The sequence below is a fragment of the Gymnogyps californianus genome, chromosome 2 (assembly GCF_018139145.2).
Source record: "Gymnogyps californianus isolate 813 chromosome 2, ASM1813914v2, whole genome shotgun sequence".
Lineage (NCBI taxonomy): Eukaryota > Metazoa > Chordata > Aves > Accipitriformes > Cathartidae > Gymnogyps > Gymnogyps californianus.
In genome coordinates, this window is record NC_059472.1 from 49751419 (window position 1) to 49776150 (window position 24732).

Here is a 24732-nt window from a genome sequence, read left to right on the forward strand (position 1 = left end):
CAGTAGAGTGAATGATTGGGGCAGACTGTGAGTCTACTTGGCATGCTGGTAACACTTCGGTTCACTGCAGTCAATAAACAAGATCGTGTAATTTCACCAATTTAAAAAAGGGAAGATCTTTGTTTGACACAGTCCTTTTCCTAATCTCCCCTATCCTAAGAGGGGGAAGAAAGTCCACCTCCAATCCTGCTAGAAGATTGAGAGCCATCAAGTTGCTGTTTTGTGAGCCCTGTTTCTGTTTAACTTCCCCAAATCCAGGTGACTTCCATGGGACTGCTCGCTGACTTCAAGCAGTGCTTCAGGCAGGTAAGAGCTCAGCACGCCAAACCTGTCTTTGTCTGCTGAGGTGCAGTAGGGTCCCCCAGTCCTGACTGGGAGCTGTTATGAAGAATAATGCTGCTTTTTCCTTTTTGAAGGAAGATGTCCTGCAACTGTAGAATGAATCCCGTGGTAATGAATATTCTGGTAAACTGGTGAAGTTCCATACCCATCACTTTCAGTACTGGTGCGTCTTCTCTGTTCGCTTTCAGTAAGCAAAACTTTTCATCGTGCTGATGTGTTTACATACTCATGGGTAGGACAGCTCTGCATTTATCTGTTGTTAACACAAGCATAGCTTTTGTTTGTTTCTTTATAAAGAGTAATTATCAGAACTGCAGCGTTAAATTAACCTACAAGTGGCTGAGGGTTGCTGTGTGGATTAAACTGATATGGTCTGAAGTTCAATAGGATTTGTGGTGAAGGAGCAGGACCAGGTAAATGGTTGCATTTGTGCATGTTCTCAGAAGCAGTGCAGGTGCTATAGACTGCTTTCAGTCACCTAGTACCATTCCTATGGAAAGATTTAATGGCATCAGAAATGAATATATGCTTCTTTACTAAAATGAGTCTTGTTTACATCCATTGCTTCATTAAAAGGAGTTTTTTCTTTGGAACTATATTGAAAGGATAATGAGGAACTAGTGACTTTAAGAGATTAAAATGGCCAAATCAAATGCAGACCATATTTTCTTTGCCACGTTATTAATTTTGTATAACATGTTATATGCTATAAAGTGCATTAATAACAAAACATAATTGCTGTAACAACATTGTGGTCTGCTATGTAACAAGGGAGAGTAAAGTAGAAAATGTTAAATATGTGCAACTTGGCTGAGTGGGAAATTACTTGGGTGATGTTGATGTTTGGAATTTCCTGACTGCTCTTGAAATTTTTAAATTTTTAAGCTCTATTTTTTTAAAGGGGCTTTATTGTTTCAGGATTTTCAGTGGGTGAGTGAAAGATGCTCGCTTTGTTTAAACAGCTCTCTCCTTGGAAAAGAAATCCCTACATATTACATACAAAATATTTCATTATTTTTGTCTTATGGAACTCTAATAAAATTCTCTTAACTTGATTTGCAAGGTTGGTAGGTAGTAATCTTCTGTTATTGCCAGTGATAAAAGTTGCGCAGGCCAGATGGTGTCTTCAGTTACACTTCGACACAACCTTCTTACAAGCAGCTCTTCAGGTAAAGAAGTTGCTGAGGTGTCAGCAGGACAGATGTACCAGTGGGCCTGGATGCTGGGTATCTCCCTATTTGGCACCAGGTACTGAAATACTGTCTGTCATGGGGTGAGAGAGAAACTCATCACTGCACTGCCCTGTCTGTACTCAGCCGCTGTAGTGAGGCCTGCCGGATTCTTAACCATTCCTGCCCACCTGCCCCGATCCCCCCAGTAGATTCCTGTAGACAGGAAGGGCTACATTATGGGAATTTTGGTTTGGTTTTTTGTGGTTTGTGGGGTTTTTTTTATTTCTACAAACTTTCTCAGCAGCACTGAGTTTGGTTATATTGATCTGGTTACATATTTAACTCAAATTTCTGTAAGGACTTTGACTTCACCCAACCATAATACTCAGCGTAACTTGCTGGAGAGAGAAAATGGCAAATATTGTATGTTTATTCCTAGCAACCATTGGAATAAACCAGAATGAAGAGCAGCACTGCCTGATATGAGGAACTGTGCAAGCATTGTTAAGAGCTGGAGCTGTGCCTTGCGCTAGTTGTTGTGAAGCCTGAAAGTTGAGATGTGGACAGTGGAAAGGTGATCCTGGAGGATCACCTACGCGTGAAGTAGGACACAAGCTAACAGATGAGAAGTGAGGGAGGAGGGGGAGCGTTGAAGTGAGAAGATATCCTTCCCTCCTTCCCTCCTTCTGCTGACTGAGCTGCAAGTAGCCTGGGCCAGTGTCCAGCAGGACGTTCCTCAGTGCAAAATTTTCTTGCTGTGATACTCCAGTGGAGGCATCAGAAAATGTATTGCTTCTTGAGGGAAGGAAGGAAGGAGGGAAGAAAAAAAAAAAAACCATGTGTGGGGTTGCAGTAGCTTTCTGTGTCCTTTTTCTCATTTTGTTTTCATTAATTCAGTTGTGTCTAAGGAGATGCTGAGTGGGTGGGAATTCGTGGTAACCCACAGTAATATGAATGCTTTGACCATTATAAAGAGCATCTGTTTTTTTCATCAGTGTTCTGCTGGCTAACCACTCATCTTGATCATCTTTTTTTTCAGGTGAAGGAAAAAAGGTGGAGGGGAATTTAAAAGAAAGGTTTCTAAATAGTTCGAGGCAATCTAATGTTTTGCTTTTATATGTTTTTGATTGTGGAGCTCGGTGATGGTGAGGGTAATAGTGGCAAGGAAATCTTAAGTTAGCCAAACATACTGCAACCAGATGCCATTGGTTTTGTGTGGTCTGGAATAGGAAGAAGCCAGGAACGGTACCTGAGTGCTGGAGGTGCCTCTCCTCAGCTGCAGGTGTATTTGCTTGCCAGAAAGAGAAAGGTGGACGATGTACTGAAATGAGGAATCATGCCAAAAGCAGGAGATGCACTCTTCCCCATTTTTGGGTGGCTGTGCTATGTCAATTGCTTGTGTTGGCCCTGTACAGGAATGTGCGTCTTTGAACTGGACCCAAAACACAACAGGAAAAATGCAAGGCTTTTGCATTAGTGGAATGCGGATTCGTGAAACTCTTAAATTTAACAATGATATTAAACAATTTGGCCTCAGAAGTGAATGATTATAAACTTGTAAAGTTTCTAAATTTTTGCTGCAAAGAGGTTTGTGTTGTCATCTAAGGCATGTAGTGTTGTTGTCTGCCAGATTAACTGTTTCTCTATGATGGATAAGAACAATATGTAGTAGTCTCTCCCCAATACTCAAAAGGACTTGAAATTTTGGGGCGCATGGGTCACTATGATATTGTCTGTGAAGGCTTGAGTTGAAACGGATGGGACATTGGGTTCCCTACTTCCAAAAGAGATGGGGGGGAGGTTGGCCTAAAGAAAGAATAGAGTTCAGCATAGGTGAGAGGGACACAGCAGTTTCTTAGGCTACATTAGTTTCCCGATAGCAAGCATCCTATTCAGCCGGATGGTCAAGCTATCACCCAGTGCAGCCATGTTGCCTAGGACTGGGAGCAAAGAAAGATTTACAGCTTAAGTAGGGATGCTGAACCTCTGTCTGGATGCAGCTGATCTCTTTTGAAAATACTTAGGTTGAAAGTAATTGCTTGTTGGCTCTTCCTTCACAGCCACAAGAGAGCATTCATCTTGATTAAAGAATATTTGCAGGTATTTCCTCTTTGCCAGGACACTAGAGAGTGTTATCCATGACCGTTGCTTTTTAATACTAAAGGAGCAAATTTGTCAGTGTTGTGTGGCCATTTTTCAAGTTCTTCTAGAAGACTCATAGACACAGACTTTTTTTAATGTTGCTATCATTTTTTCATATGTGGGTTACAAATCACTATGTTAAATAAATTAAACTGCTTATTCACGCTGAAAAGCCTTTAAAAATCTTAAAAGGTAGCAGAATAGCTTCAGATTTTGGATGAGTTTGATGTATTTAGTCTAACCTGTGCTAAAATAGGTAGTCTTAATTAAAACTAATGTTACTCTTGTTTAAAACTAATCTTAAAACTTAGCCAACACATAAACAAAGAATACAGTTTCATATAAATTTAAATAAACTAATTGCAAGCAGCATGAAAACTTCATACAAAGATAATTGTAGTGACTGTGATGATGGAGTAAATTGGCTTTAGGGTGTGTTCGGTAGTTTAAAAAAAAAAAAAATGCACCTTGAACTTCTGTTTCCTTTTAGGAATTTCTATCCACTCAAAACTGAAACAACCCTAGTAGAAAAACATCTGTTTTCTTATTCGCAGACTAAATTGCTTGGAAGTGCTCCTGATTTTACTGTGCATCTGCAAGGTGATGATGCAGGGCTTGTAGATGGTGCTGCATGCAACCATGATGGTGTTTGGGCAAGGTCAGCTGTATATCCTATGCCATCACGCGTCATGGATGCATGCAATGGCTGGTATTGCTAAAGGAAAAACCATTGGCACTATTCCTTGGGTAAATCCTTTGTGGGCTGCAGTTTGATTAAACCAGTGTTTCCTGACTTCCTTTGGCAGTAAGGTCCCCGCTCCTTTCTGGAGCAGTTTTTAGCTAGATGAGCTTTCTGAATGTTACTGTGCAGGTGTGTAAGCCCTCATGGTGGTGGCAAGAGCTGGCCAGCCAGGGATGATGAGAGCAAGTGGCTGGAGAGAGCAGCAGTGCCAGCCTACACGTCGGAAATGTTCGTGGAGATGTGGTGTGAGATACTTTGCTTTCAGCATCATCCATGTGGCCTGAGAAAACTTTTCTTGCCCACTCAAGGACACTGGTTTTCAGAAAGGAGGGCTGAAAATGCGAGAGTTTTGTGTAGTCAGAGATGGAAACAAGTGACAAAACCACAAAAGCAGGCTTATTTGGAAGCACGCCACTGTTCATTGTGTGTGTCTGGATTGCTTGCTTTTTTGTTATAAGAGAGAAAGTTATGAATCCCCAACAACTTTTCCAAAAGAAACTGATAGCTGCTTTCTAGTACCTGCAATTTAATTTGTTTCTTTCAAAGATACTCATTCAGACCTTCATGTCTTATTTATTTGGCTTTTTTTTTTTTTTTTTAATCCAGATGCTGTCAATGTCCTGTTACATGAACAACACAGCTTTTGTCTGGGGGAAAACAGAAGAGGTTTGTATTCGTTGGTCCTTTGACTAATGGTTCTTGAAGTATTGCTTATGCTGGGAAGCTTCTGTCTCGTCAGCAGAGTGATTTCTGAAGACGTGCAAACAGTGCATTTGCTGCAGGACTCAAGTTAGGTGCAAAGACCTAAGTAAACCTTTTAGCGTAGATGAGGAAGACTGCAAGTCTGAGAATGCTGAGCACACTGTAGGAAAAGGTGCAAGCGATAACAGCTAACAAAGAGCTGGCTGGAAGGAGGCTCCACTACCCACACCCTTGCAAAAGGCATTTCACAGAGAATTCCCCAAGCATTTTCTTTGGTTTTGCCCAATCTTCACTGCTTCCTTCCAATCCTGTGCATCATCACAATAGCTGCAAACAGGTACACGTATGTAATGTGTAGAAAATTCCACCTCTGCAGAATCAAGGCAGAAAGAACTAGATGGAATAAAGCACCTACTCACCTTCCTTCCATGTTCCAGGTTCGAACCAGATACTTTGTGACCCATACAAAAAAGACTTCAGACAGAACATTTACGTTCTGTTAATGTCTAGCTATCTGTCTTCTACAGAACAATTACATATAAAATGATTAATATTTAAACTCTGGTTTACGTTTTCTGCAGGCAAGTTTATGCTTCAGAGAAGTGTATAGTTTTAATGGCACAAATTGGAAAAAAATTCTGTAAAGTTCTGAATACAGTTTTGTTGTTCTTGAAATCTTTTCTTTCTTTCTAACATAGTTATTTTGTTCATTCAACAGCTATTTTTAATGAGAGTTCCTGCTAAGCCTCATGTGTATGTGTATTTTTAGAAACTCAGCAGTTATATCTATAACAGTGCTGAGTTATTTAAAAATACAAACTTGTGGAACACACAGTATGTTTCAGAATAACTGTTAAATGCCTGCATTTTCTTGTTCTGTTTATTTGGATGCACGTGTACTTTAGCTCTGTTCTTTTAACGGATTTCTCTTTCAAATATTTTTCAGTAGGCTGTCTTCCTTTAAAAGCTTGAGTTTTTCCTTGCATTCTTTGCGGTAGTTTACCAGACACTTCCACCAGAAATGCACTCACAAGGGTGTCCATTGTGTTGAATTTTAATACTTTTTCTTTTGCTGTGCGGGCCGGTTTCAACAGCTGCTCTTCAGCTTCTAGTAACACGCTTTCAAAGCGAATACATTCTGATTCAGGTTAAGGAGTTGGCTTTTTTATGATCCACAGTGTCTGCTATGTTCTGTTGTTACAAACAGAATTTTATGGCCCCGTTGTGGCAGGTGCAGGGTATCGGGTAAATTACTTCCTTTTTCTGGGCCCTCTGCTATGCAAGAAAGTAATCTTTTTGGTAAGGTTTTACATTTGATCTCATTTCCATTGAACTTAGTGGCAAGAATTGGGTGGCAAGAATCTCGACAAGTCCTTCCCATGTTGCAAAACAGCTGAGTAAAAAGATGATCCGTTGCTTCCCTTCCTGCTGCGTTACTGACATGCTGACGTTCCCTAACCCTGCAAAATTCAACTTGGATTCATGTTTGAGGGTAAACATCAGAGTATGACTCCCCGAAGTGTAGGCTGAACTGATGCTGCGGCACTGCGAGCGGAGTCGTCGTGTTGTGGGGGTGACTGCAGGCACCCTTCCTCGGGCGCGCAGGGTCGCGCAATCCAGAAGCAGGGGTGCTGGGTTGCCCGTCACAGGGGGCTGGCAGCACTGGGGTGCAACCCGGCCACCTGGGGGGTCCTCCAGCTGCTGCTGTAGCTTCTCAGCTGTGATGGTTGATGGGCAGTGATGTACTGGTGTGACACCCAGCTGTCTCGTCTGGGGCGTCACCTCCCTCCGTTAAGGCAGCGGGCCATGTCCGGCGATGTGGAGGTGGAATGGTCTCTGCAGCTACTTTGAGAAACACTTCCGCTTGAAACTCATCCCAGGGTAGAAAGATTGTTGAGATCGTGAACAGAAATCTAAGCATTGAAAGTAATAGCTTGTAAGAGCTCCAGCTTGCATATAGTATGCTGTTTACACAGTCTCTGTTGAAGAATAAAAATGTAACATGAGAACTAGCTCTATCTCTTGTTATTCCAGGTCGGTGTCTCAGGGGAAGATACTGAAGAAGATGCAGGCACGCTGAAAACTTCAGAAAAGTGAGCCATGTGTCCTTCTGAAAGCTGAAAAGTAGCCCCCTGATAGGGTCATGAACCTAAGACAAGTCTTTGTGTCTGTACTGATGTTTGGAGTAGCTGGTCTACTCCTCTTCATGTATCTGCAAGCTTGGATTGAAGAACAACATACAGGTACAGTAGGTTTTCTCTCTTTTTTTTAACGTAATTGCATCCCTTATTTAAAAGATGACTGTAAAATCTGTTGAATACATGTGGACAGTTGGGGGAAGTCCCCCCATTTGGCAGTAGAATGGCATTGAAAACAGACTTGTTTTAATTGCTACACTTCATATAAGCATTAAGAAATTTCTTGAGTCACATGAAAAGATGTCCCCAGCTACCTAATCGTATTGATCAGCTTCAGTTGCAAAAGCAAGTGTTGCAAAAGCATATTGTGTATGTGTGAAGCCAAACAAGTCCAGTTTAGAAATAATTCTGTATGATGATTTTCTGTGGGTTTTGTACATTATATTTTGTGTGGCAAAGAATTTTTTGGAGAATTACTGCTATGTCTTGTAGACAAAAGTCGTCTTCTAAGCAACAATGCTCATGTGGAATTATCCTGTCCCATTTTTTTTGTTGTGTGTTTGAGACAGAGTTAGATACTGGACTTAGAAGACTTTTTTATATATAGCATCAGAGTCATATTGCAACTTCAGGTAAATCTGTGTTAGCATTGGCTCAGGATTAAACTGAGTTGAATTTCTGTTGTTCCCCATTTACCATATTTTGGTTTGCACCACAGGTTAATCTAGATTCCTTTATGGATGAAACTAAACCAGGCTATTTACCTCAACCTCTACTGGATGCTCAGTTCACAGGATCAGTCTAGAGTTAGTCTGAAGTAAACCCCCCCTGAAATGTGTATAGCGTGGATGTCAGTAAGGTCCTTAACGCGCAGTGTTTTGCTCTGCAGATCCACTTCTGTTGTGCCGTGTTACTTGATGGCATATCCTTGATTTTGGTTGTATACTTGTTTCGTTTTGGTGTTTTGGTTTTGTTTGGTTGGTTGGTTTTTAGGGTTTTTTCCCCATTAACAATACGGAATGTTCCCAACTTGTTAAGAAGTCCTGACTTTTATGTCCTCTTGTCTCTATTGCTCAGCTTCCATTTCCTCTGTAAAACTCTTACTTTATAGTATGCTGATACCATTGTGAAGAAATATATCTGTAAAACCACATTAGTCTTCTGGCGTTATTGATCTGTGCTTTTATTCTGTATGAGCTGCTAGGCTCCAGTATGTTTTAGAGAACAGTGGTGAGGGGAGAATCTAGTGCATCATTCCTGTAGTTGTTTGACAATGACCTTGAGGGTTCTTTTAACTAAGTGCAATGATCACAACATTAATTTTGGCTTGTTAATGTTTCTGGGCTGGTCCAAGGTATTTACAAGCTTGTATTAACAAAACTGTTAGAAGAAGTAGTATAGGCTCCCTTTGGAAAGGCTGCCTTGTAATCAGCTGTTGACACAAGGGTGCTGGCAGAAAGAGCGCGCTGCGGGGGGAGTCTTCCTTGAAAATCTCTACTGTTGTCAGGAATGTTAAGGGCAGATATCCTTGCTTTCAAGGTAGTTCAGGAATGTAGATGATGACTGTAGATTATTGATTTATTTACTTGCTGACATTCTTCACATTCCTTGCATCTTTTCTTGTGCTGTAATTAACCTTTCTTTCCTCACATTGCTCTTTGTTGCTATTTCTCACTGGGTTTTTTTTTTCCACTCCTTTCTTTTGTCTGTATCTATCTACCATTAAAAGAAACAGGAAAAATATAATAACGGGTGAATTAGAAGATACTGTGTTCTTTTGGGCAAGCAGATGCTTTCTTTGGGGTTTTCTTTGATGTATTGCCATAATCATCTTCAGGAGAGAGGCTTCTCCTTGTACACATAAGTCATTTCCATGTGAAAACATTTCCGTAATAAAATGGAAACTATTGGAGAATAACAGAATGGTTAGTGAGCTTAAAGTGTGACTGCAGTTTTGAGTGCCCTTTTATCTCACTGGACTGCTGTTGTGACAGCACTTCAGCAAGATCCAAAAAAATGAATTTTGGCATGCTCTACAGTCGCTAGGTCATGCACGTCAGAAAGAGCATGGAGAAAATAATTCTTTGGTGTCTGCTTTTGCCTCTTCTTCCAATTTAACATGTAGAGAGCCATTCTTTTTTATTTCAAACACCTGTATTTCCTCTAAACCTTCTTCAGTTCAGTTCTCTAATGTTCTCCCCCTGTATGCTGCTTAAGAGTCGATACGAAATAAAACATATTTGCATATTCACAATATGCTTTAGTTATGGGCATTTTGCACTTTTTTTTTTTTCTCTTCTGCTGTGTTTTTCATATTGCCATGTGTTGTGCACTGTGGCTTTTTTGGGGATGAGCTGTGTCTGGAGAATCCCAAACTGACAAGTATCTTTACAAGGATTTTATGTGCTGCTTTAATCGTATCACTAGTTGCACAGCTGTAAGACAGCTAGTTTTAATCTGCAAGTGGCTAAGCATGTGATTTGATGTTCTATTAAGACATGGAAAGTGCACCTCGTGCTTCTCAACTGCCGTGCTGTGAGCCTGTAGAGACAAGTGTTTGTTGTAGGCAGAACTATTTTTATCTTCCACGGTGCCCTGCTCAAGACCTACAACATTCATGTTTGCATTTGGTTGCTGAAGGATGGAAAGTTGGCTGTGTTTGAGTTTAGAAAAGTATGTTTTGCACCAGTGAGGTGCTGCTGCCACCACTCCATTCCTATGAATATCTGACTTGGAGCCTTTATAAATCACAATCACTGGAAGAGATACTATGTTTTACTAGACTGTTGTTTGTAATGTTCATACTTATTTCTCAGGCTCTCCTAGCTGTGGTATGAATGATTCCCAATCAGATGTAGATTTTGTGGGGAATTGGAAAATCGTATGGTAATACCCTGTTCCTTATTAGTATTTGTCTATACTACTATATTAAAGTCAGACTATTTACTTTCATACTCACCATTCTCATTGCCACCTTTTCTCTTTCTCACTGTTCATAACTTTTCACACTAGACCTAATGCCACTTTTCTTTCATAGTTTTACTTCTTTCTCTTTTTTCCTCTTCTTTCTACTTGCTCTTCACATCTCTGGGATCTCAGCTGTGATTTGATTCCCCTGTTTGTCTTATTTTCCTCTAGACCTGATCTTCTCTAAGCATGTTTTTTTCTGATTTACTTTTGCAAACTTACCTCATCACTCAAATTTATCCAGCACAGGAACACCTTCACTAATCTTTCATCCTGTCCGTCTACTTCAGATGCACCCACAGGCTCAGCAGCTGGATGCGCCTCTCAGCGCAGCCATGTCTTCTGCTCCCTCCCACTGTGCTTGGACTCTTCAGATTATTCCTAGTCACGTTCATCATCCCTATACCTTAAAAAAGAGAAAATCTTTAATTTAGAGATGTCTAAGAAACAGCTGCTAGCTGCATGGTGGTCCTCTCTGATGGCTTTTCAGAAACATTAGCAGACTGAGAGAACAGGCGAGTTTCTTGGTTTGGCTCTGTGCGTGGAGCGTATAAAGACAGGATGATATATCCTTACTTAGATGTCGCAGAGCCCTTCTGTTGGGTGTCTTCAGTTCACCTCAGTGGAGTAGCGGGGAACAGACTTGTCAAGAATAGTCCAACATGAGTGTCAACACATACAGACTTCATCTGGCTGAAAACTTCATTGACATCAACACTGATAATGTAATATATATGGAGCACTTCAAGTTCTCCATGTATAAATATATTGACTTATATATAATTCATATACATAAATGAAGCTTGATGTGAATTCAACTAAATCCTACAGCTTTACTTGACAGTTCTCCATACAGTCTTGCATTCTTCAGTGAAAACATCAAATATTGTGGCACTGATTAAAAAGCAATTACTACTTATTACATGGTTAGTAATTTCTAGCACTGTTAATCTTATAAAGGGGAACCAAACTGCTGGGTCTCCCAGAGTTGATGTTGAGTTTTATACCATGAAGCACCTGAATTACGGGGGTGTGGGATGCAAAGGACACTTGCGTTTTAATCCTGCTATGGTATAGGTGTGAATTGGAGTTTTAAGTTAGGAATTCTAATTTTTTACTTTAAAACTCTTCTTTTTTTGAGGGGCTGATATGATTTAGTGTGACTAATTACTACAAAATAATTTGAGAATATCTTTGTGAATAGATCTGTATACTGGGCTACTTGTGTGCAGTTTTGTTGTGTGGGGTTTTTTTTCTCCTTAAAGTTTATGTAATTCTTTTTAGTCAAGTATGCCTAGTAAATTCATGATTATGAAGGACAACTTTGGTGTTTCATGGGGTGCAGTATGACCGCTAATTAATGTTAAGAAAGCTGCACTGCCTCTGTCTTCCCATAGATTTCTGGTTCCTCAGGGTAAGAAAGTCTGCCTCTTCTCTTTCCCAGCAGCTTCTTATCTCACCTTAAGGATACTGGGTTTTTTTCTGCATGCTTTCTCCTTGCTTTGCAGGGTACCAGTTTTGTAGTAGCCTGTGGGTGCTCAGGCATCCTTCTGCAGTCTGTGTGCTTTCCTGCAGTTTTGTGCATCCAGCTCCTGAGTAGCTTCATCACACAGACCTCATCCCCATTCCTCAGGCCACAGCTCTTGTTTTTGTGAAGAATCAGAATAAAAATTCAGATAAAAATCCCATTTTAAGAGAAGTTTGAAATTCCATGAACTGGCATGAGCTTTCTCAATTTAGTCTGCTATTGCTGTAGCCGTCCAGGCTGTATCCATACTACTCGGCGTAAGCAGGTGGGCTTTTTTCCCACTTTGCCAGACTTGGTAATCCAAGGGGATCTTTTGGGTCCTTTGGTAATCTGGTGAGATATTTGGAGTCCATGGAGCGAATGAATGTGTCCATACACACGGTACTATTTAGTTTTTGCTATCTGTGTGGGTTGATTTTTATTTAAACCTTGCCTAAGTGGAGCAACATTGATGTGGCTTAAAGGACAGTTCATATGCAAAGGCAACTGTTTACACAGAAGTAATAGTTTTCCCAGACAGTCTTCAGTAAATACATTAAACTAATATATTTGTAGAAACCAGGTTTGTAAATAAAGGAGAAAAGGACACTGCTCAATAACACTTATTAATCATGAATAATTTAGTTGTTTTAGTAACCTTGAAATATTTCTGTTGTCGAAGTCTTGGGTAGTTTATGGTTATGCTAACTGCTAACTATGCCTCCATGCTAACTGCTGGAGAACACCACTGGTATGGCAAGAAAATCTTCCTGGTTTACAATGCCCGGCTACTAATGAGGCTGTTCTAATGAGGCTGGGTGTGTTTAGGTTTTACCCTTCTGGTCAGAATATGCTGTATTCTCTGTGTAAAGTGTTTTTGTTTCTTTGCTTTTTTTAAAATCTACCTCATTATTGGATTGAAGCACAAAAGAAAGAGGATTCAATAGGATCAGTAAATGCTGCTTGGTGAGCAGTTATAGAGTTGTTGAAGTCCCAGAAATACTCCAAGATTTTATTAGGTGAATTTCACCATATGACATAAAACGGGTTTCCTTCCCCCCTGCCTTTAACTGGATGCAAGCTGTAGGGAGAAAACAATTGTCTTTGCACAAAAAATTCTATTAAGAAACAGGTAGAGATTGATACTTTGTCAAACCATAATGATCTAAAAAAGCAAGTAAAAGCTAAATATAAGAAATTATTGTTTTCAGAGCTAGTGATTGTAGAGTCTCACCCTATCTTCAGCAGTTGCAAAACCCAGAAGATTTAAGAAAAAGAAGTTAAAATTTCATATTGCAGCATATAACATATAAGGCTGTGTTTATTTGTTTGTGAGGATGTTCTTCCTAGGTCTGGCTGTTTAGCAGCCTAGTAGACCTAGACCCCCAATCTTCCATCTCATTCATTTTACTTTTATCATTCATATAGCTAAATTGCATCTAATTTTAGAAATCTTTCTTTCTTAAAAGAAATTCCTACCATGCTGTTTTCTTGAGGGTATTGTGGAAGAGCGTTTCTGAGTTGGTGGTATGTTTTCATCCTTTGGTATTTAGCTTCTGTGTTCCAGTGGTATAAAAGAAACTAAATGGGATGAGTTTTTGGGGCTCCTCTCAGCTATATATTCAATAACATGTTTGAGCAGAAGCTGATGACATTTCAGTTGTTATTGTGTATAAGCTTTTGACAACCCGCCCAACCTTGTTCATACCTAGACCACAGAGGTCTACTTCTAGAAGGATTTAGCACATATTGTAATTGTACTGAGGACACCTGAACATACTCCTTCTTGCCTGTTTTCAAACAGGACTTTCAAAAGAGGCTACTGTAACTTTCTTATATCTATAGGTATGTAACTGAACTCACTTCAGAATTTGTTTTGTAACTACTGCTGGAGGGTTTTTTGGCTTGATATTGGAACGCTTACAAAGTGGGGTGTCCTCTTTCCTGGGAAGGCCGAGTGTCAGTCATGCTGTCTTCAAAATGCTCTTTTGAATTGGATACGAAACATGTATAGGTAGTCTTCACACTGTTTTCCAGTTATTCAGGTCCTTGGAGGAGAACATCTAGATGACATCTGTAAACGTGATTTTATATGGAGCCCTTAGCAATCATTCTTTCTGTTAAGTAGCTATGCCTTTTTTTTTTTTACATGATATATGAGTTATTCAACTTTTGTTTAATTTTCTAACAGATGTGCTGTCATTGAGCGAATTGGTCAGTTTTCAGTTATTGTCCACCATTGCTGTTGCTTTTAATAACTTTCAGTTCATTGCACCTCTTCAGTTCCAGAAAGTCCTTTCCTTAAAAGCTGATGATTCAGGCAATGAAGCCCTGCAGTCTCGTCTCTTCAGTGCACTGATTGTATGATGCAGTACCATTTAAGACATACATGTAGCCTTACAAAGCAAGAAGGCTGGAGAGGTAATTTTTACCTGGCAGGTCATCATTTAGAAGTAATAGTAGAAAAATTTTGAGATAAAAGTTTCTCTCTTCCTAACTTATTCCATTTTCCTTAAGCACGCTGCACGCTTTCAGAATAGCAAGTGGTTGCTGTTGGAGTACATTTCAGGCTGCTTACCTCTGTCTCTGATGTTGAACTGTTTTGATATGTCGCTTGATTACAAACAGTCCTGTTAGAGCATGTGTTGTGGTCTCTGCAAAATTCCAAGGGAAACCTTTGGTTTCTTACTAGAATTAAATTAGAAATTCTGGTATTTGTTTTCAGTGTGTGTATATACATATATGTATGCATGTATATTTACTTTTAGTATCCTCTTTATTTCCCTTCTTTGTATGGGAGTAGGGACTGCTGGCAGGAAAATATTTTAGACAGGAACCTATCTTCTCACCACAGTCAGCTATTTGGATTCATGGGGATCCACTTGTATGGAAGAATTGTTTCGGTGTTCAGTCTCAAGAGCCTTTGTTTCTTTTTGCTTCCATTTTACTCATTTGGTGTTACTGTAAACAGGTTATTGCTATAAATTAGGGATAATTCTTGATCAACTTGCAACATCTGTGAAATAAACATTTAAAGATCAGGAGGCTGACAGGTTACAAGTAATGGGAGCCATTTCAGTGTACAAGGGATTAATGTCCTACAGATGACATGTATGATTTAGCTGGAAAAAACATGATGTATGTCTCAGAACAAAAGGTTCAAGGAAGAAGAAAATTTCCTTTAACTTTTTTTTAAACATGGAAAAACTGGTTTTATTTTTGGTTCTTTTTTATTTTTAAAGGCAACCATCATGGCATGGCAGCATGGAAATTGGCTAGGCTTTCAAGTTTGGTTCCCTGCTGCCTCAGACAACTGTCTCACATGCCTTTTTGTATTTTTTGTTGTATTTATGTTAATGGCATATTCAAAGAAAAAGAATGTTTATACATTTTTACAGTATTTCTGTGGAAAGCATTTCATAACTGTCAGTTTGAAACTGGGAAGATTCATGTTATATCAGCGTATAGTGTCTTCCTTCTCAGCTCCTCCAACCTTGAGCCTTGTGGCTATATCTGTGGGAGTGAATGTTACTGTCTTCAGCCACAAAGGAGAGTTAGTTGGGTACTCTCAAATGCTATGTTTAAACAGACACAAAAAAACCCAAACCAAAAAACCCTCCAAAGTTTGTTCATTTCTATCCAAAGTCAGAGTCAGTGACCAAATCAGCTTAAAGGCTCTTCTTTTTTGTAAAACTGTAAATATTCATTATTCAAGGAAACTGCAAAATATGCTGTATTTTAAGCATTGGCCTGTATATAGATGAAACTGTTCCCAGGCGTGTATGAGCCTCACTTGATGTAAAGTGATGGGGAATAAAATATCACACACATCCATTTGGTTTGGATTTTGATTGGTTTGATCTTGTTGTAGCGAAGATGTGCAGCAGCATCTTGTACTGCAGGGAAAGCCGTAGTTGGCAGCAAGTGGCAACAGTATTTTGCAACCTAGAAAATATTATCCCCTATCGTAGTTCTTTAGGAACTCCCACTCCTTCCAGTCCTACTCATATCCACCAAAAACGATTGTTTCCTTACCACATTGAGAGCCTCCCCATGGTAACAACATCCAAGACTATCATTGACCTCTATTAAACCTGTGTGATAGCTGCTAGCAAATACAATTTGTCCCTCACAGCTTTGTTGTTTCAAATGATTTTGTTTATATTGACCATGCAGCTTTCTATCACACGATCCTGGCAGAAATTCACAGTGCATGGCTCTAGCAAAATCAGGCTGAATAGGCACAGTTTTTGTCTCTTAATCCTCTGGCTTCCTAGGAGCTCCACTTAGTGCCATTTACAAGGGACAAGACATGAGTTATCAAAATATCTGAGGAATAACAGAAATCTTCCTTTTTTTTTTTTTTTTGAGGTGACTAAGGATGTTAAGCAAAGAAGATTCAAGACTTCACCTATATAGTAATAATTTTCCTGTTTACAGTTCTGTAATATTCTAAGAAAAAAAGCAGGGCATGGCCAAAGCTAGCCCTTTCCAAACTAATAATACTTTTTTTTTTTTGGGGGGGGGGGGGGGGCGTGTTGGGGTTTTTTTGTTTTGGTTTTTGTTTGGTATTTTTTTTTTTTTGGCTCAGGGGTGCTGCAGTGCAGAAGCTCCTGGAATGGCAGGGGTGGGATACGGGGTACCTGGTATTGAGGCAGTGGTTGTAAGGAGTTCAGTTCACATGCACAAAACCTGCTGTGAGCCAAGCAGACAACACGGCGCGGGGAAACTCAAATAAAGTCGTTGGCTTTGGAAAATTGAGTTTCTTGTAGCAAGGCAATACTTGTCTCCTGGCAAAGAATTTCATTGCCCTAGAATGTAATGGATGATGGCCTAATAGCCACAAAATTTGACATGCACCTCGGGGGACAGCTTCTGCATGTCGTGGACACTGGGTAACGTCCAGAAAAGTAACTAAAGATCAGCAGCCTAAGGTTAAGAATAATCAGAATCAATATTAAATTTCACTGTGAGCAAATGCCAGGTGAAAGAAGAGGAGGTGTTAATTGATTTTATATTTAATGTGATTGGAATGGAGCAGGTCATTTCAGTACCAATTATAATCTAGCAGTAGAAGAACTTGCCCAGTGTATGTATGTGTGTAAGGGCATAGATGGAGGAAGAAGCTGTTAAACGTTTGTAATACTTTCTGCTACAGATATATTATAATCTAGGCTTAATACAAGCATGCACTTAGAAACAGCTCAAGTGAACTTGGGGTTATTTAGAGTCATGCAGTTGTGCCATAGGTATGTGCATATTGCCTCTTGGTAAATTATTTGTAAGAGAAAAGAGGGTTTGGGGATTTTTGGTTTTGATTATGATCAGCTAGGGAGATACGGTGCGTGAGTTCTGTTGGCTGCAGCTGGAAGCACTCAGTTGTCTTAAATTGAAACTGGAAAATATCAGTGCCTGATGCTTCACCATTCATCCACAAAATAGCTCTGTTAAGGAAAGAAAATATGTCTAATAGGAAATAATAAATGTAGTAAACATTGTGTACAAAGGCAGTTTTCTCTCTGACTTTTGATGATACTTTATATTCTTGCTTAAACTTTTTTTAAAAGAGCAGACAAACCCCAGGAAGAGAAATAAACACAGTTGTTCCTGAATTGTTGCCAAAACCTCATAGTTTTTCTATTGTTCAGAGATGTATGCCATGAGAGGTTACTTTGACTTTGCGTATCCATACTGTGTTTTAAGAGAATGGTAGAGATAGGAGATAACGTTATGTTTAAAAAGAAAAGTACATTCCTGCTCTCATGCAGCTGTTGATGGTTCCCAAACGCGTCTGTGCAAGCCTGAATGTGAACAAGGGTCTTGCTTTCTTGGGTTAGGATGGAGGCCATGGATCTCCAGTGAAGACACCCATTTGCTGTGATGTGCAAATGGTGTTTTCTCTGCATAGCTGTGGGTTGCGGCGTGATTCCCGCCATTCTTGTTTGCCCAGGAAGCTTTCCGCTGTGGCCGCTCTTGGTGGCATTTCAGTGGGAATGAAAATAGAGTGGTATGCACACTATGCAAACTTTGTGGGAGGGTCAGCTACGCCGCTGGAGGGGACACAACGTCAAGTCCATGCTCATGAGAGACACAAACAGTAGAGTGCCAAAAAGCTGTTATTGATGGGGATTGGCAGGGGAAAGGCCACCAGCTTTGTCCTTTGTAGAGGACTTTGGAGACAACAGCGGAGTAAGAAAAACTGTAGCTCTTTCGTTAAAGGATGGCTACTAGTCATGGAAGCTTTTGGTTTCTTCCACCAAATATCGTTGACCCCTGTTACTTTTCACATTTATTCTTCCTGACTTTGGCCTCACAACAGTGGCAGTTGAAGGAGAGGCTTTAGTTAGCAAAAGCTTAATAAAGCTGGGTCAATAGAATTTCACTTTTTGCTCCACTGATCTATGCAAAATTATTTCTTTATTCCTGAAAAAACATTTAGTGGCCAAATAATGCAGTGGAATCTATGTTGCCATAATGTTGTTGTATTAAAAAAAACCATACTACAGTATATTAAAGTATTACAGTACACTTTTCAAGTGAAGCATGGCAAGATAAATGAAGAAAACACATGTAGATGCATTAATTTTATTTTTGTTTTTCTTTGTTTCTGGCTCTTTCTTGCTATCATTAAAGATTCATTAATGCACAGTATGCCTTGTCCACTGCTGAGAACTAATGGGCTACAATCTGTTGACACAGGTCATGACACTTGAATTGTGTGTAAAATGCAGCCTGTTACTTTAAACATGTTATGCACATAATTCATTAAATGTCATTGCTTTAAGATGATTCTGTAATTGCGGTCAAGAATTATGCTACGCTTTCCAGAAAGATCTGCAGCTCTGTTCTTGATGTAGGGCCAAAGAATCAAGACTTTTCATGGACTTTGGCTTGATTTATAAGCTATTTAGAAACAGTCAAGCTGAGTAGCTCCACAGAACTGTTATTAATAAAGGCGACAGAAATTTGTTTTCCTTAGAAACTGAAATTTCCGTAGGTATATAAGATCCTCAAGATGTCTAACCTTTTCTGCCTACTAGCAGTCCTCTAAGAGGCCATTGAATATGTAAAATACTGACACTGGGGAAGAAACAAATCTGTGATGTTCTGTGATGGGAGGGAAAGAAACGGCAGGCAGATTGGTAGAGGGACTGGAATCTACTTGGATGTGTTTTTCTCTTTTTTTACTCTTTTGCTGTGGGAGTTACTGAATTATTAATGCAATAATAAAGTCCATTTGATATGAATAGACTCCTAATCACTAAAAAAATTACTTGTAGGAGCAAAATCATTAGAGTGAGAGTTGGCTGACTGGCCCCTGATTAAATGATATCCAATGAAGCAACAAAATGTAAAACAAATGTATTTTTACAAGAATTATTTGATGATTTTTCTTCTTCCTCTGCATGATCTTATGTCAAAGATTTGCGATTGCAGTCTTGGGACTGGTGGCAGAGAGAAGGAGATGATAAAAGTCTCTCAAAAGAAACTGGGTTTGCCCCTGACTTTCAAATTAGTTTCATTGGATTGGGGGGGCAACACAAAGTATATGTGAAATTGAAGAAATAATATGGACATTATTGTTGTACTTTTTGGATTTTTTTTAATTTGCTTTATCCTCTTACAGATGGCAAAATTAATTTCACCCTACTTCTTTTCTGTTACAATTTTTCACTTCAGTGTCTCTATTTTGAAGATGAACAGGCACATGAGACTGGGCTTATGTAGGCTGAGGTAGTTGCAGTGGGGTATAAATACTTCATGATTTATTTAACCTTTGAGCAGAAATTCCTTTCTGGTAGAATTAATCTGTAAACAGCTGAGGTGTGCTACCTCTTAAGTTATGATTGATCATGCAATATAATGAAACTCTATTGGCATCAGGTGTAGGACTGATGTACATATAAATATAACCCAGATAAAACTGCCAGATGCTGTGACTGACGGGTGGGTTCAAGGTATTCTAGGCAAGTAGAGTCAGCCTCGCCTCTCCAGCTACTAAAATATGCGTATTGTGCAGCTGGCATTAATACGCTGTAAATACAACATAGTTGAACGACAGTTGGGTGTCAATTTAAGCAAAGACTAGTCTGTGATGACCAATGCCACACTACAAATAATCGACTTTCTTGAAAGTTAGAGGTTAATCTTGGTATTTTAAATGGGCTAATCCACATGGACTAGTATCTGCTTAAAGCAATCATACTAATTACTTGGGGGAGTTCATCTGTTTATTTTGCAAATTTTTGCTATCCTTTCAGCATTCATTTGTGCCTGAATACCAGGTATTTCCTCTGGGTCAGAGGACTGCCAGAATACCTAACTCCAGAGATGGTAGCACAGCACCTTTTTGGTTTCATCCTCACTACAAGGGCCAAAGATCCAAGAAAGGATCAAAAAGGCTAGTTCAGTCTGTTCAATAACATGTTTCTTGAAGTTGACACATTCACTAACAAATATGTTTTGTTACTGTTTACCACTTGAGGTAAGCCATAGGAAAAAAAAAGAGAGATTCAAAAAATGGCAGAGAAAAGCGAATGGTTTCTTGATCCTTGGTGACAGGAAAGGAGCGTAAGCCAGATACTACAGTTGTTTAATTCTAACTTCTGTTATGACTTCTGTTATGAGAAATGTACTGAACTTACTTTATACTCTTACATATTTATTGTACATGTTAATGTTTTTCATGATTATTTATTACTTTGGTCCAACTATTTCTTGGCAGTTCCTATCACTAAAATATTTTTGTCCTTTGACTATGCTGTTTCTCACACATCAATCATTAGTTAAATCCTCTATCATTAAATCATATTTCAGTGACACCATTAAAAGAAGACTGTCATCACACAGTTAGCCATTCTGAAGGGTAGGAAATGTAGAATTAATATTGCACGTGCATTATGACTAACCTGGCCAAAACTGTGTTTTTGCCTTAAGAAAACTTCCGATATTTCAGGTTTTTCCAGAACTCCAGTTCCCACTGCTGTTTCTTTTCCTGCCTTCCAAATACCTGGAAGAAGCTAATGCGGCTGCAGTTTGTAAGGGCTTACAATGGGTGAATGTGTAGGCGATCATCTTTTTTTATGGTGAGAAGTAAAAATATCTTCCTCATGTTAAGATCACCCTGTGCCAAAAAGGTCTGTGCTTCAGAGAATGATGATGCTTCTACTGATCATACAAGTGATCAGTAGAATTAGCAAAGAATTTTTTTTGTGCGAGGAACGCTGAAGTTTGACCAATTGAAAGTACTTAAGTGTCTGTTCCTGCTTTCTTTCTAAATACTCTTTTTCTTTGGCTTTTGTTGTTTTCCTCTGGTGTGATAGTGCACTTGTACAACAAGTGTTTGTGGCGTGGAGGTAATGTTTCAGGTAGTTATATTGCTACACACAGTCACATTTTGTTCTTAAATAAATAGCAATAAAACTGAGCAAATAAATATGTTTGCATTTCATGTAATGCCAAATATTCTATTATCAAAAATATTCACTTGAAACTGCACCTATCTAGGAGTGTTTTCCAGCTACTAATAAAACAAAATATTTGTTGTGGGGGAAGGAGGCCTAATCTGATGTCTAAATATCTAATGGAAAGTAACAGTAAGCATTTGTATGTGGAGGCATTGCCTTGTAATGGTGCTGTGAGCTGGGGAGTGAGGAATGGTGGAAAGAAGGGAAGGCAGAGCCTGAAAGGGAGGTAAAATAGGTTTGGTGGTGTGACATTCAGCCCTTGGGGAAAAAAAATGCCTGGGACTGGCAAACTAGGTGGGTCCAAGAAAAGCACAAAGCCCAAATCAGACTCCTATGAGTTTTCTGAACAGGACAGTTTAATCAAGTGGATCATAAATAATCTTTTAAATGAGGAATGTTTATAGGACATAAAGGCTTAGTCTTAGACTGCCGTGAATACCAGTGAGGGGTGTGTCCTGGTTTCGGCTGGGATAGTTAATTTTCTTCTTAGTAGAAAGAAGTAGCTGGTACAGTGCTGTGTTTTGGATTTAGTGTGAGAATAATGTTGATAACACACTATTGTTTTAGTTGTTGCTAAGTAGCACTTATCCGAAGTTAAGGATTTTTCAGTTTCCCATGCTCTGCCAGCAAGCAGGTGCACAAGAAGCCGGGAGGGAGCAGAGCCGGGGCAGCTGACCTGAACTAGCCAAAGGGATATTCCATACCATGGAACGTCATGCTCAGTATATAAACAGGGCAGAATTGGCCGGGAGGGGCGGATCACTGCTTGGGCATCGATAGGTGGGTGGTGAGCAATTGCATTGTGCGTCGCTTGTCGTTTCTTGGGTTTTATTTCTCTTTTTGTTTTGTTATATTCCTTTTCATTACAATTACTATTATTATTATATTTTTATTATTATTATTGTTAGTATTTTATTTTACTTTAGTCATTAAACTGTTCTTATCTCAACCCATGAGTTTTACTTTTTTTTCCCTGATCCTCCTCCCCATCCCACTGGGAGGGGGGAGCAGCTGTCTGGTGCTTCTTTGCTGGCTGGGGTCAAACCACGGCAGGGAGGTATTCAGACTTCTACAAACCTGAAAGCTGTGAGTTTCAAAGAGAAATGCTACTTGAGCTAAGCACAGGATAGTATGGTAGTGAGGTGATCACCCTCTGCCACGTAAGACATAGCAGGTCACCTGTAGCTTCAAGTATCTCAGGCAGAGACTTATGAAGCCAATTTTCTTTGGCAGAGAAGAAGAAAAACTAAACTAGGTCAGGTCCAAAGGTCTCTCAAGCTTAGCATATTGTCTCTGCAACAGTGCCTAGAGTAGACTATGTAAAAATAAGGCAAGTTTGTAATAATAATTCAGAGAATTTTCTTTGCCCTTTGTGATTTAGAGGCTTCCTGGATTGGAGATGTGTTCAGTAGCCCTGGATTATTCCTTCTTCCATCAATTTGTACAGCGTCATCTTGACTGATGCCTTCCCTCTGGGATTCCTCTGTTGAGGAGTGCCCAGCCTGAGTGTACTGGAGAGTCCTAGCAGCATTTTTCCTGTGATGCTGTTTAATTCTATGGAAATATTCACCAGAGCGTGATATCATTGGATCACTAAAACAGATTTTCCACCTTCCGTCCCAGTGAGAATGTCATTTGCTGATCATAAAATAAAAAAGTGACTAATGGGTGATTGGCTCAGCAGAACGTCCTGGCTACTTTTTTACATTCTTGGTAATTTTCTGTGCTTTTCTCTAGCAAAAACTGTAAGTTGGGAATGATTGATTGTCTCACTTCAGCTTTGTACCTATCAAAGAATTGATAGTAACTTGGAGAATGTTGTTTTCCAATTATTTTTTTAAAAGGGGGAAAGATATCTATTTAACTGTACTCATGACTGTTCTGGGATTGACTTCCCACATGTGTAAATAAACTGTCTTTCAAGGAGAGAAATTTTGATAAGAGCAGGTCAGAGATCTGATAGACGTTTGAGGGGAAAGGGGGTTGGGTATAAAGCACTTTCTCCATAAGAGGAAGATTAGCATTTTTAAAAAATGAATAACAGGTAGAACTGCACTTCTCTGCCAATGAGGTCAGTAACATGACTGAAATAATGATTAGTTTTTGATTAGATGGATATTTTTTCCATGCTTTTGACAAAACATGCATCTCTTAGTGCCGAAGATTGAGAAGGAGAGAAATAAGTGAGGATTTCTGTGGTTTTTATGTAAAACATCAAGTGTTCTGAATGCCACATTTGCTTAATGTTGCTTGTACAGTGATTAGAAATGGAGCTGACAGTCTGAGTTGGGCAAAACATTTGCTGGGTATGGATAGCAAATAGAATAGTAGGACAGCTTGGTTTTTTTATCACCATCTAGAATGAAATTTTAGTGTATCAATCAGCTGCAACACCTTTGGGAACAGAATAATGATTAAACGGTGTTTGTGAAGCTATTGCTATCACCCTTTCGACTGCTTAGAGGAACTGACCTGCTGCCATTTCATCTCAGATGAGCTGTCTGTCATTAGTGGGTATAGGTATGCCAATTCACTTCTTCAGCTTAGAGAAACTGAGCATCTGACAGCAACTGAGGGTGTTCTAGCTATGAAACTGCTGCCTAAACTTTAACAGACAAAAGTTTGATTTTGTTATTTTAGCCGACAATTAATGAGGAAGGTGACAGTAGTGTCGAATGGTCACTGTTGAATGAAATTTTTCAGATGTGAGGGATGCATGAATGGAAAAAAGTAACTTTACTGATTTGAAGCAATTTAGCTAACTACCAATAACCACAATTTTTTTGAGGAAAAAAACCCACAAGGCTAGGTGGGTCAAAGAAAGGCTTTAAGAGAAATTATGCTTAACACTAAATAGATGCAAGTAACTACATTAACTTTCATAAAAATTTTTGCTTATTTTCCTGACAAGAGTTTACACTTGGGAAAAAAAAATTTTGGAAAATGAAATTGTAAAGACTTTTTTAGAATTTTGTAAGGATATGTTTTTCGTTGCATCCCAGAATAATAATGATTAAGTAAATTAAGGTTATCTGAAAATCTTTCAGAATGATTTTTACTGGAAAATATAATTTTATCAAAGTAGAAACTAAATACAAATAAAAAATAGAGGCTTTTTCTTGTTTATTTCAAATAAAAATAAAAATTATTTAATCTCTGGGTTTGCTTTCTAAGGAACTGTTTGATTCAAAGCAATATATGACATGTAGCTTAAATTCAGTGTCCTGTTAAAAATGGAAAAAAATTAGAATGTTAGACTTTCCTTTAGAAGAGTAATTGATGTTTTTACTAGCTGTAACAAAGGCCCCTTCAACTCATGCTGATATATTGGAGAAGCGTTATAGATTACTGTATTTGAATTTAAGAGTGAGAAGGCAAATGATAATGTATCGCTTAATTTATTTGACAAATGTACTTTGTTTAATTAGGTACAGTACTTCATAGACTATTAGCAAATATTTTGCGGTCTGTCCTCTAAAGAATGATTTCTCATAAAGAGACCTTGCAACAGCAATCGATTAAGTTTTGATTTGAGATGAAGAGACCTCAGAAT

At 39.0% G+C, this 24732-nt stretch overlaps 1 protein-coding gene across 1 annotated transcript in view; it reads left to right on the forward strand.

Moving 5' to 3' along the window:
• The first annotated feature begins 445 nt into the window (after positions 1–445).
• Positions 446–24732, forward strand: part of CHST9 (carbohydrate sulfotransferase 9) — a 94639-nt gene continuing 70352 nt past the window's right edge. The window contains exons 1-3 of the mRNA XM_050892229.1: positions 446–505; positions 5005–5064; positions 7135–7343. Coding sequence (XP_050748186.1) covers positions 7244–7343 — 100 coding nt within the window. The 5' untranslated portion in view covers positions 446–505; positions 5005–5064; positions 7135–7243. The remainder of the gene's footprint in view (positions 506–5004; positions 5065–7134; positions 7344–24732) is intronic.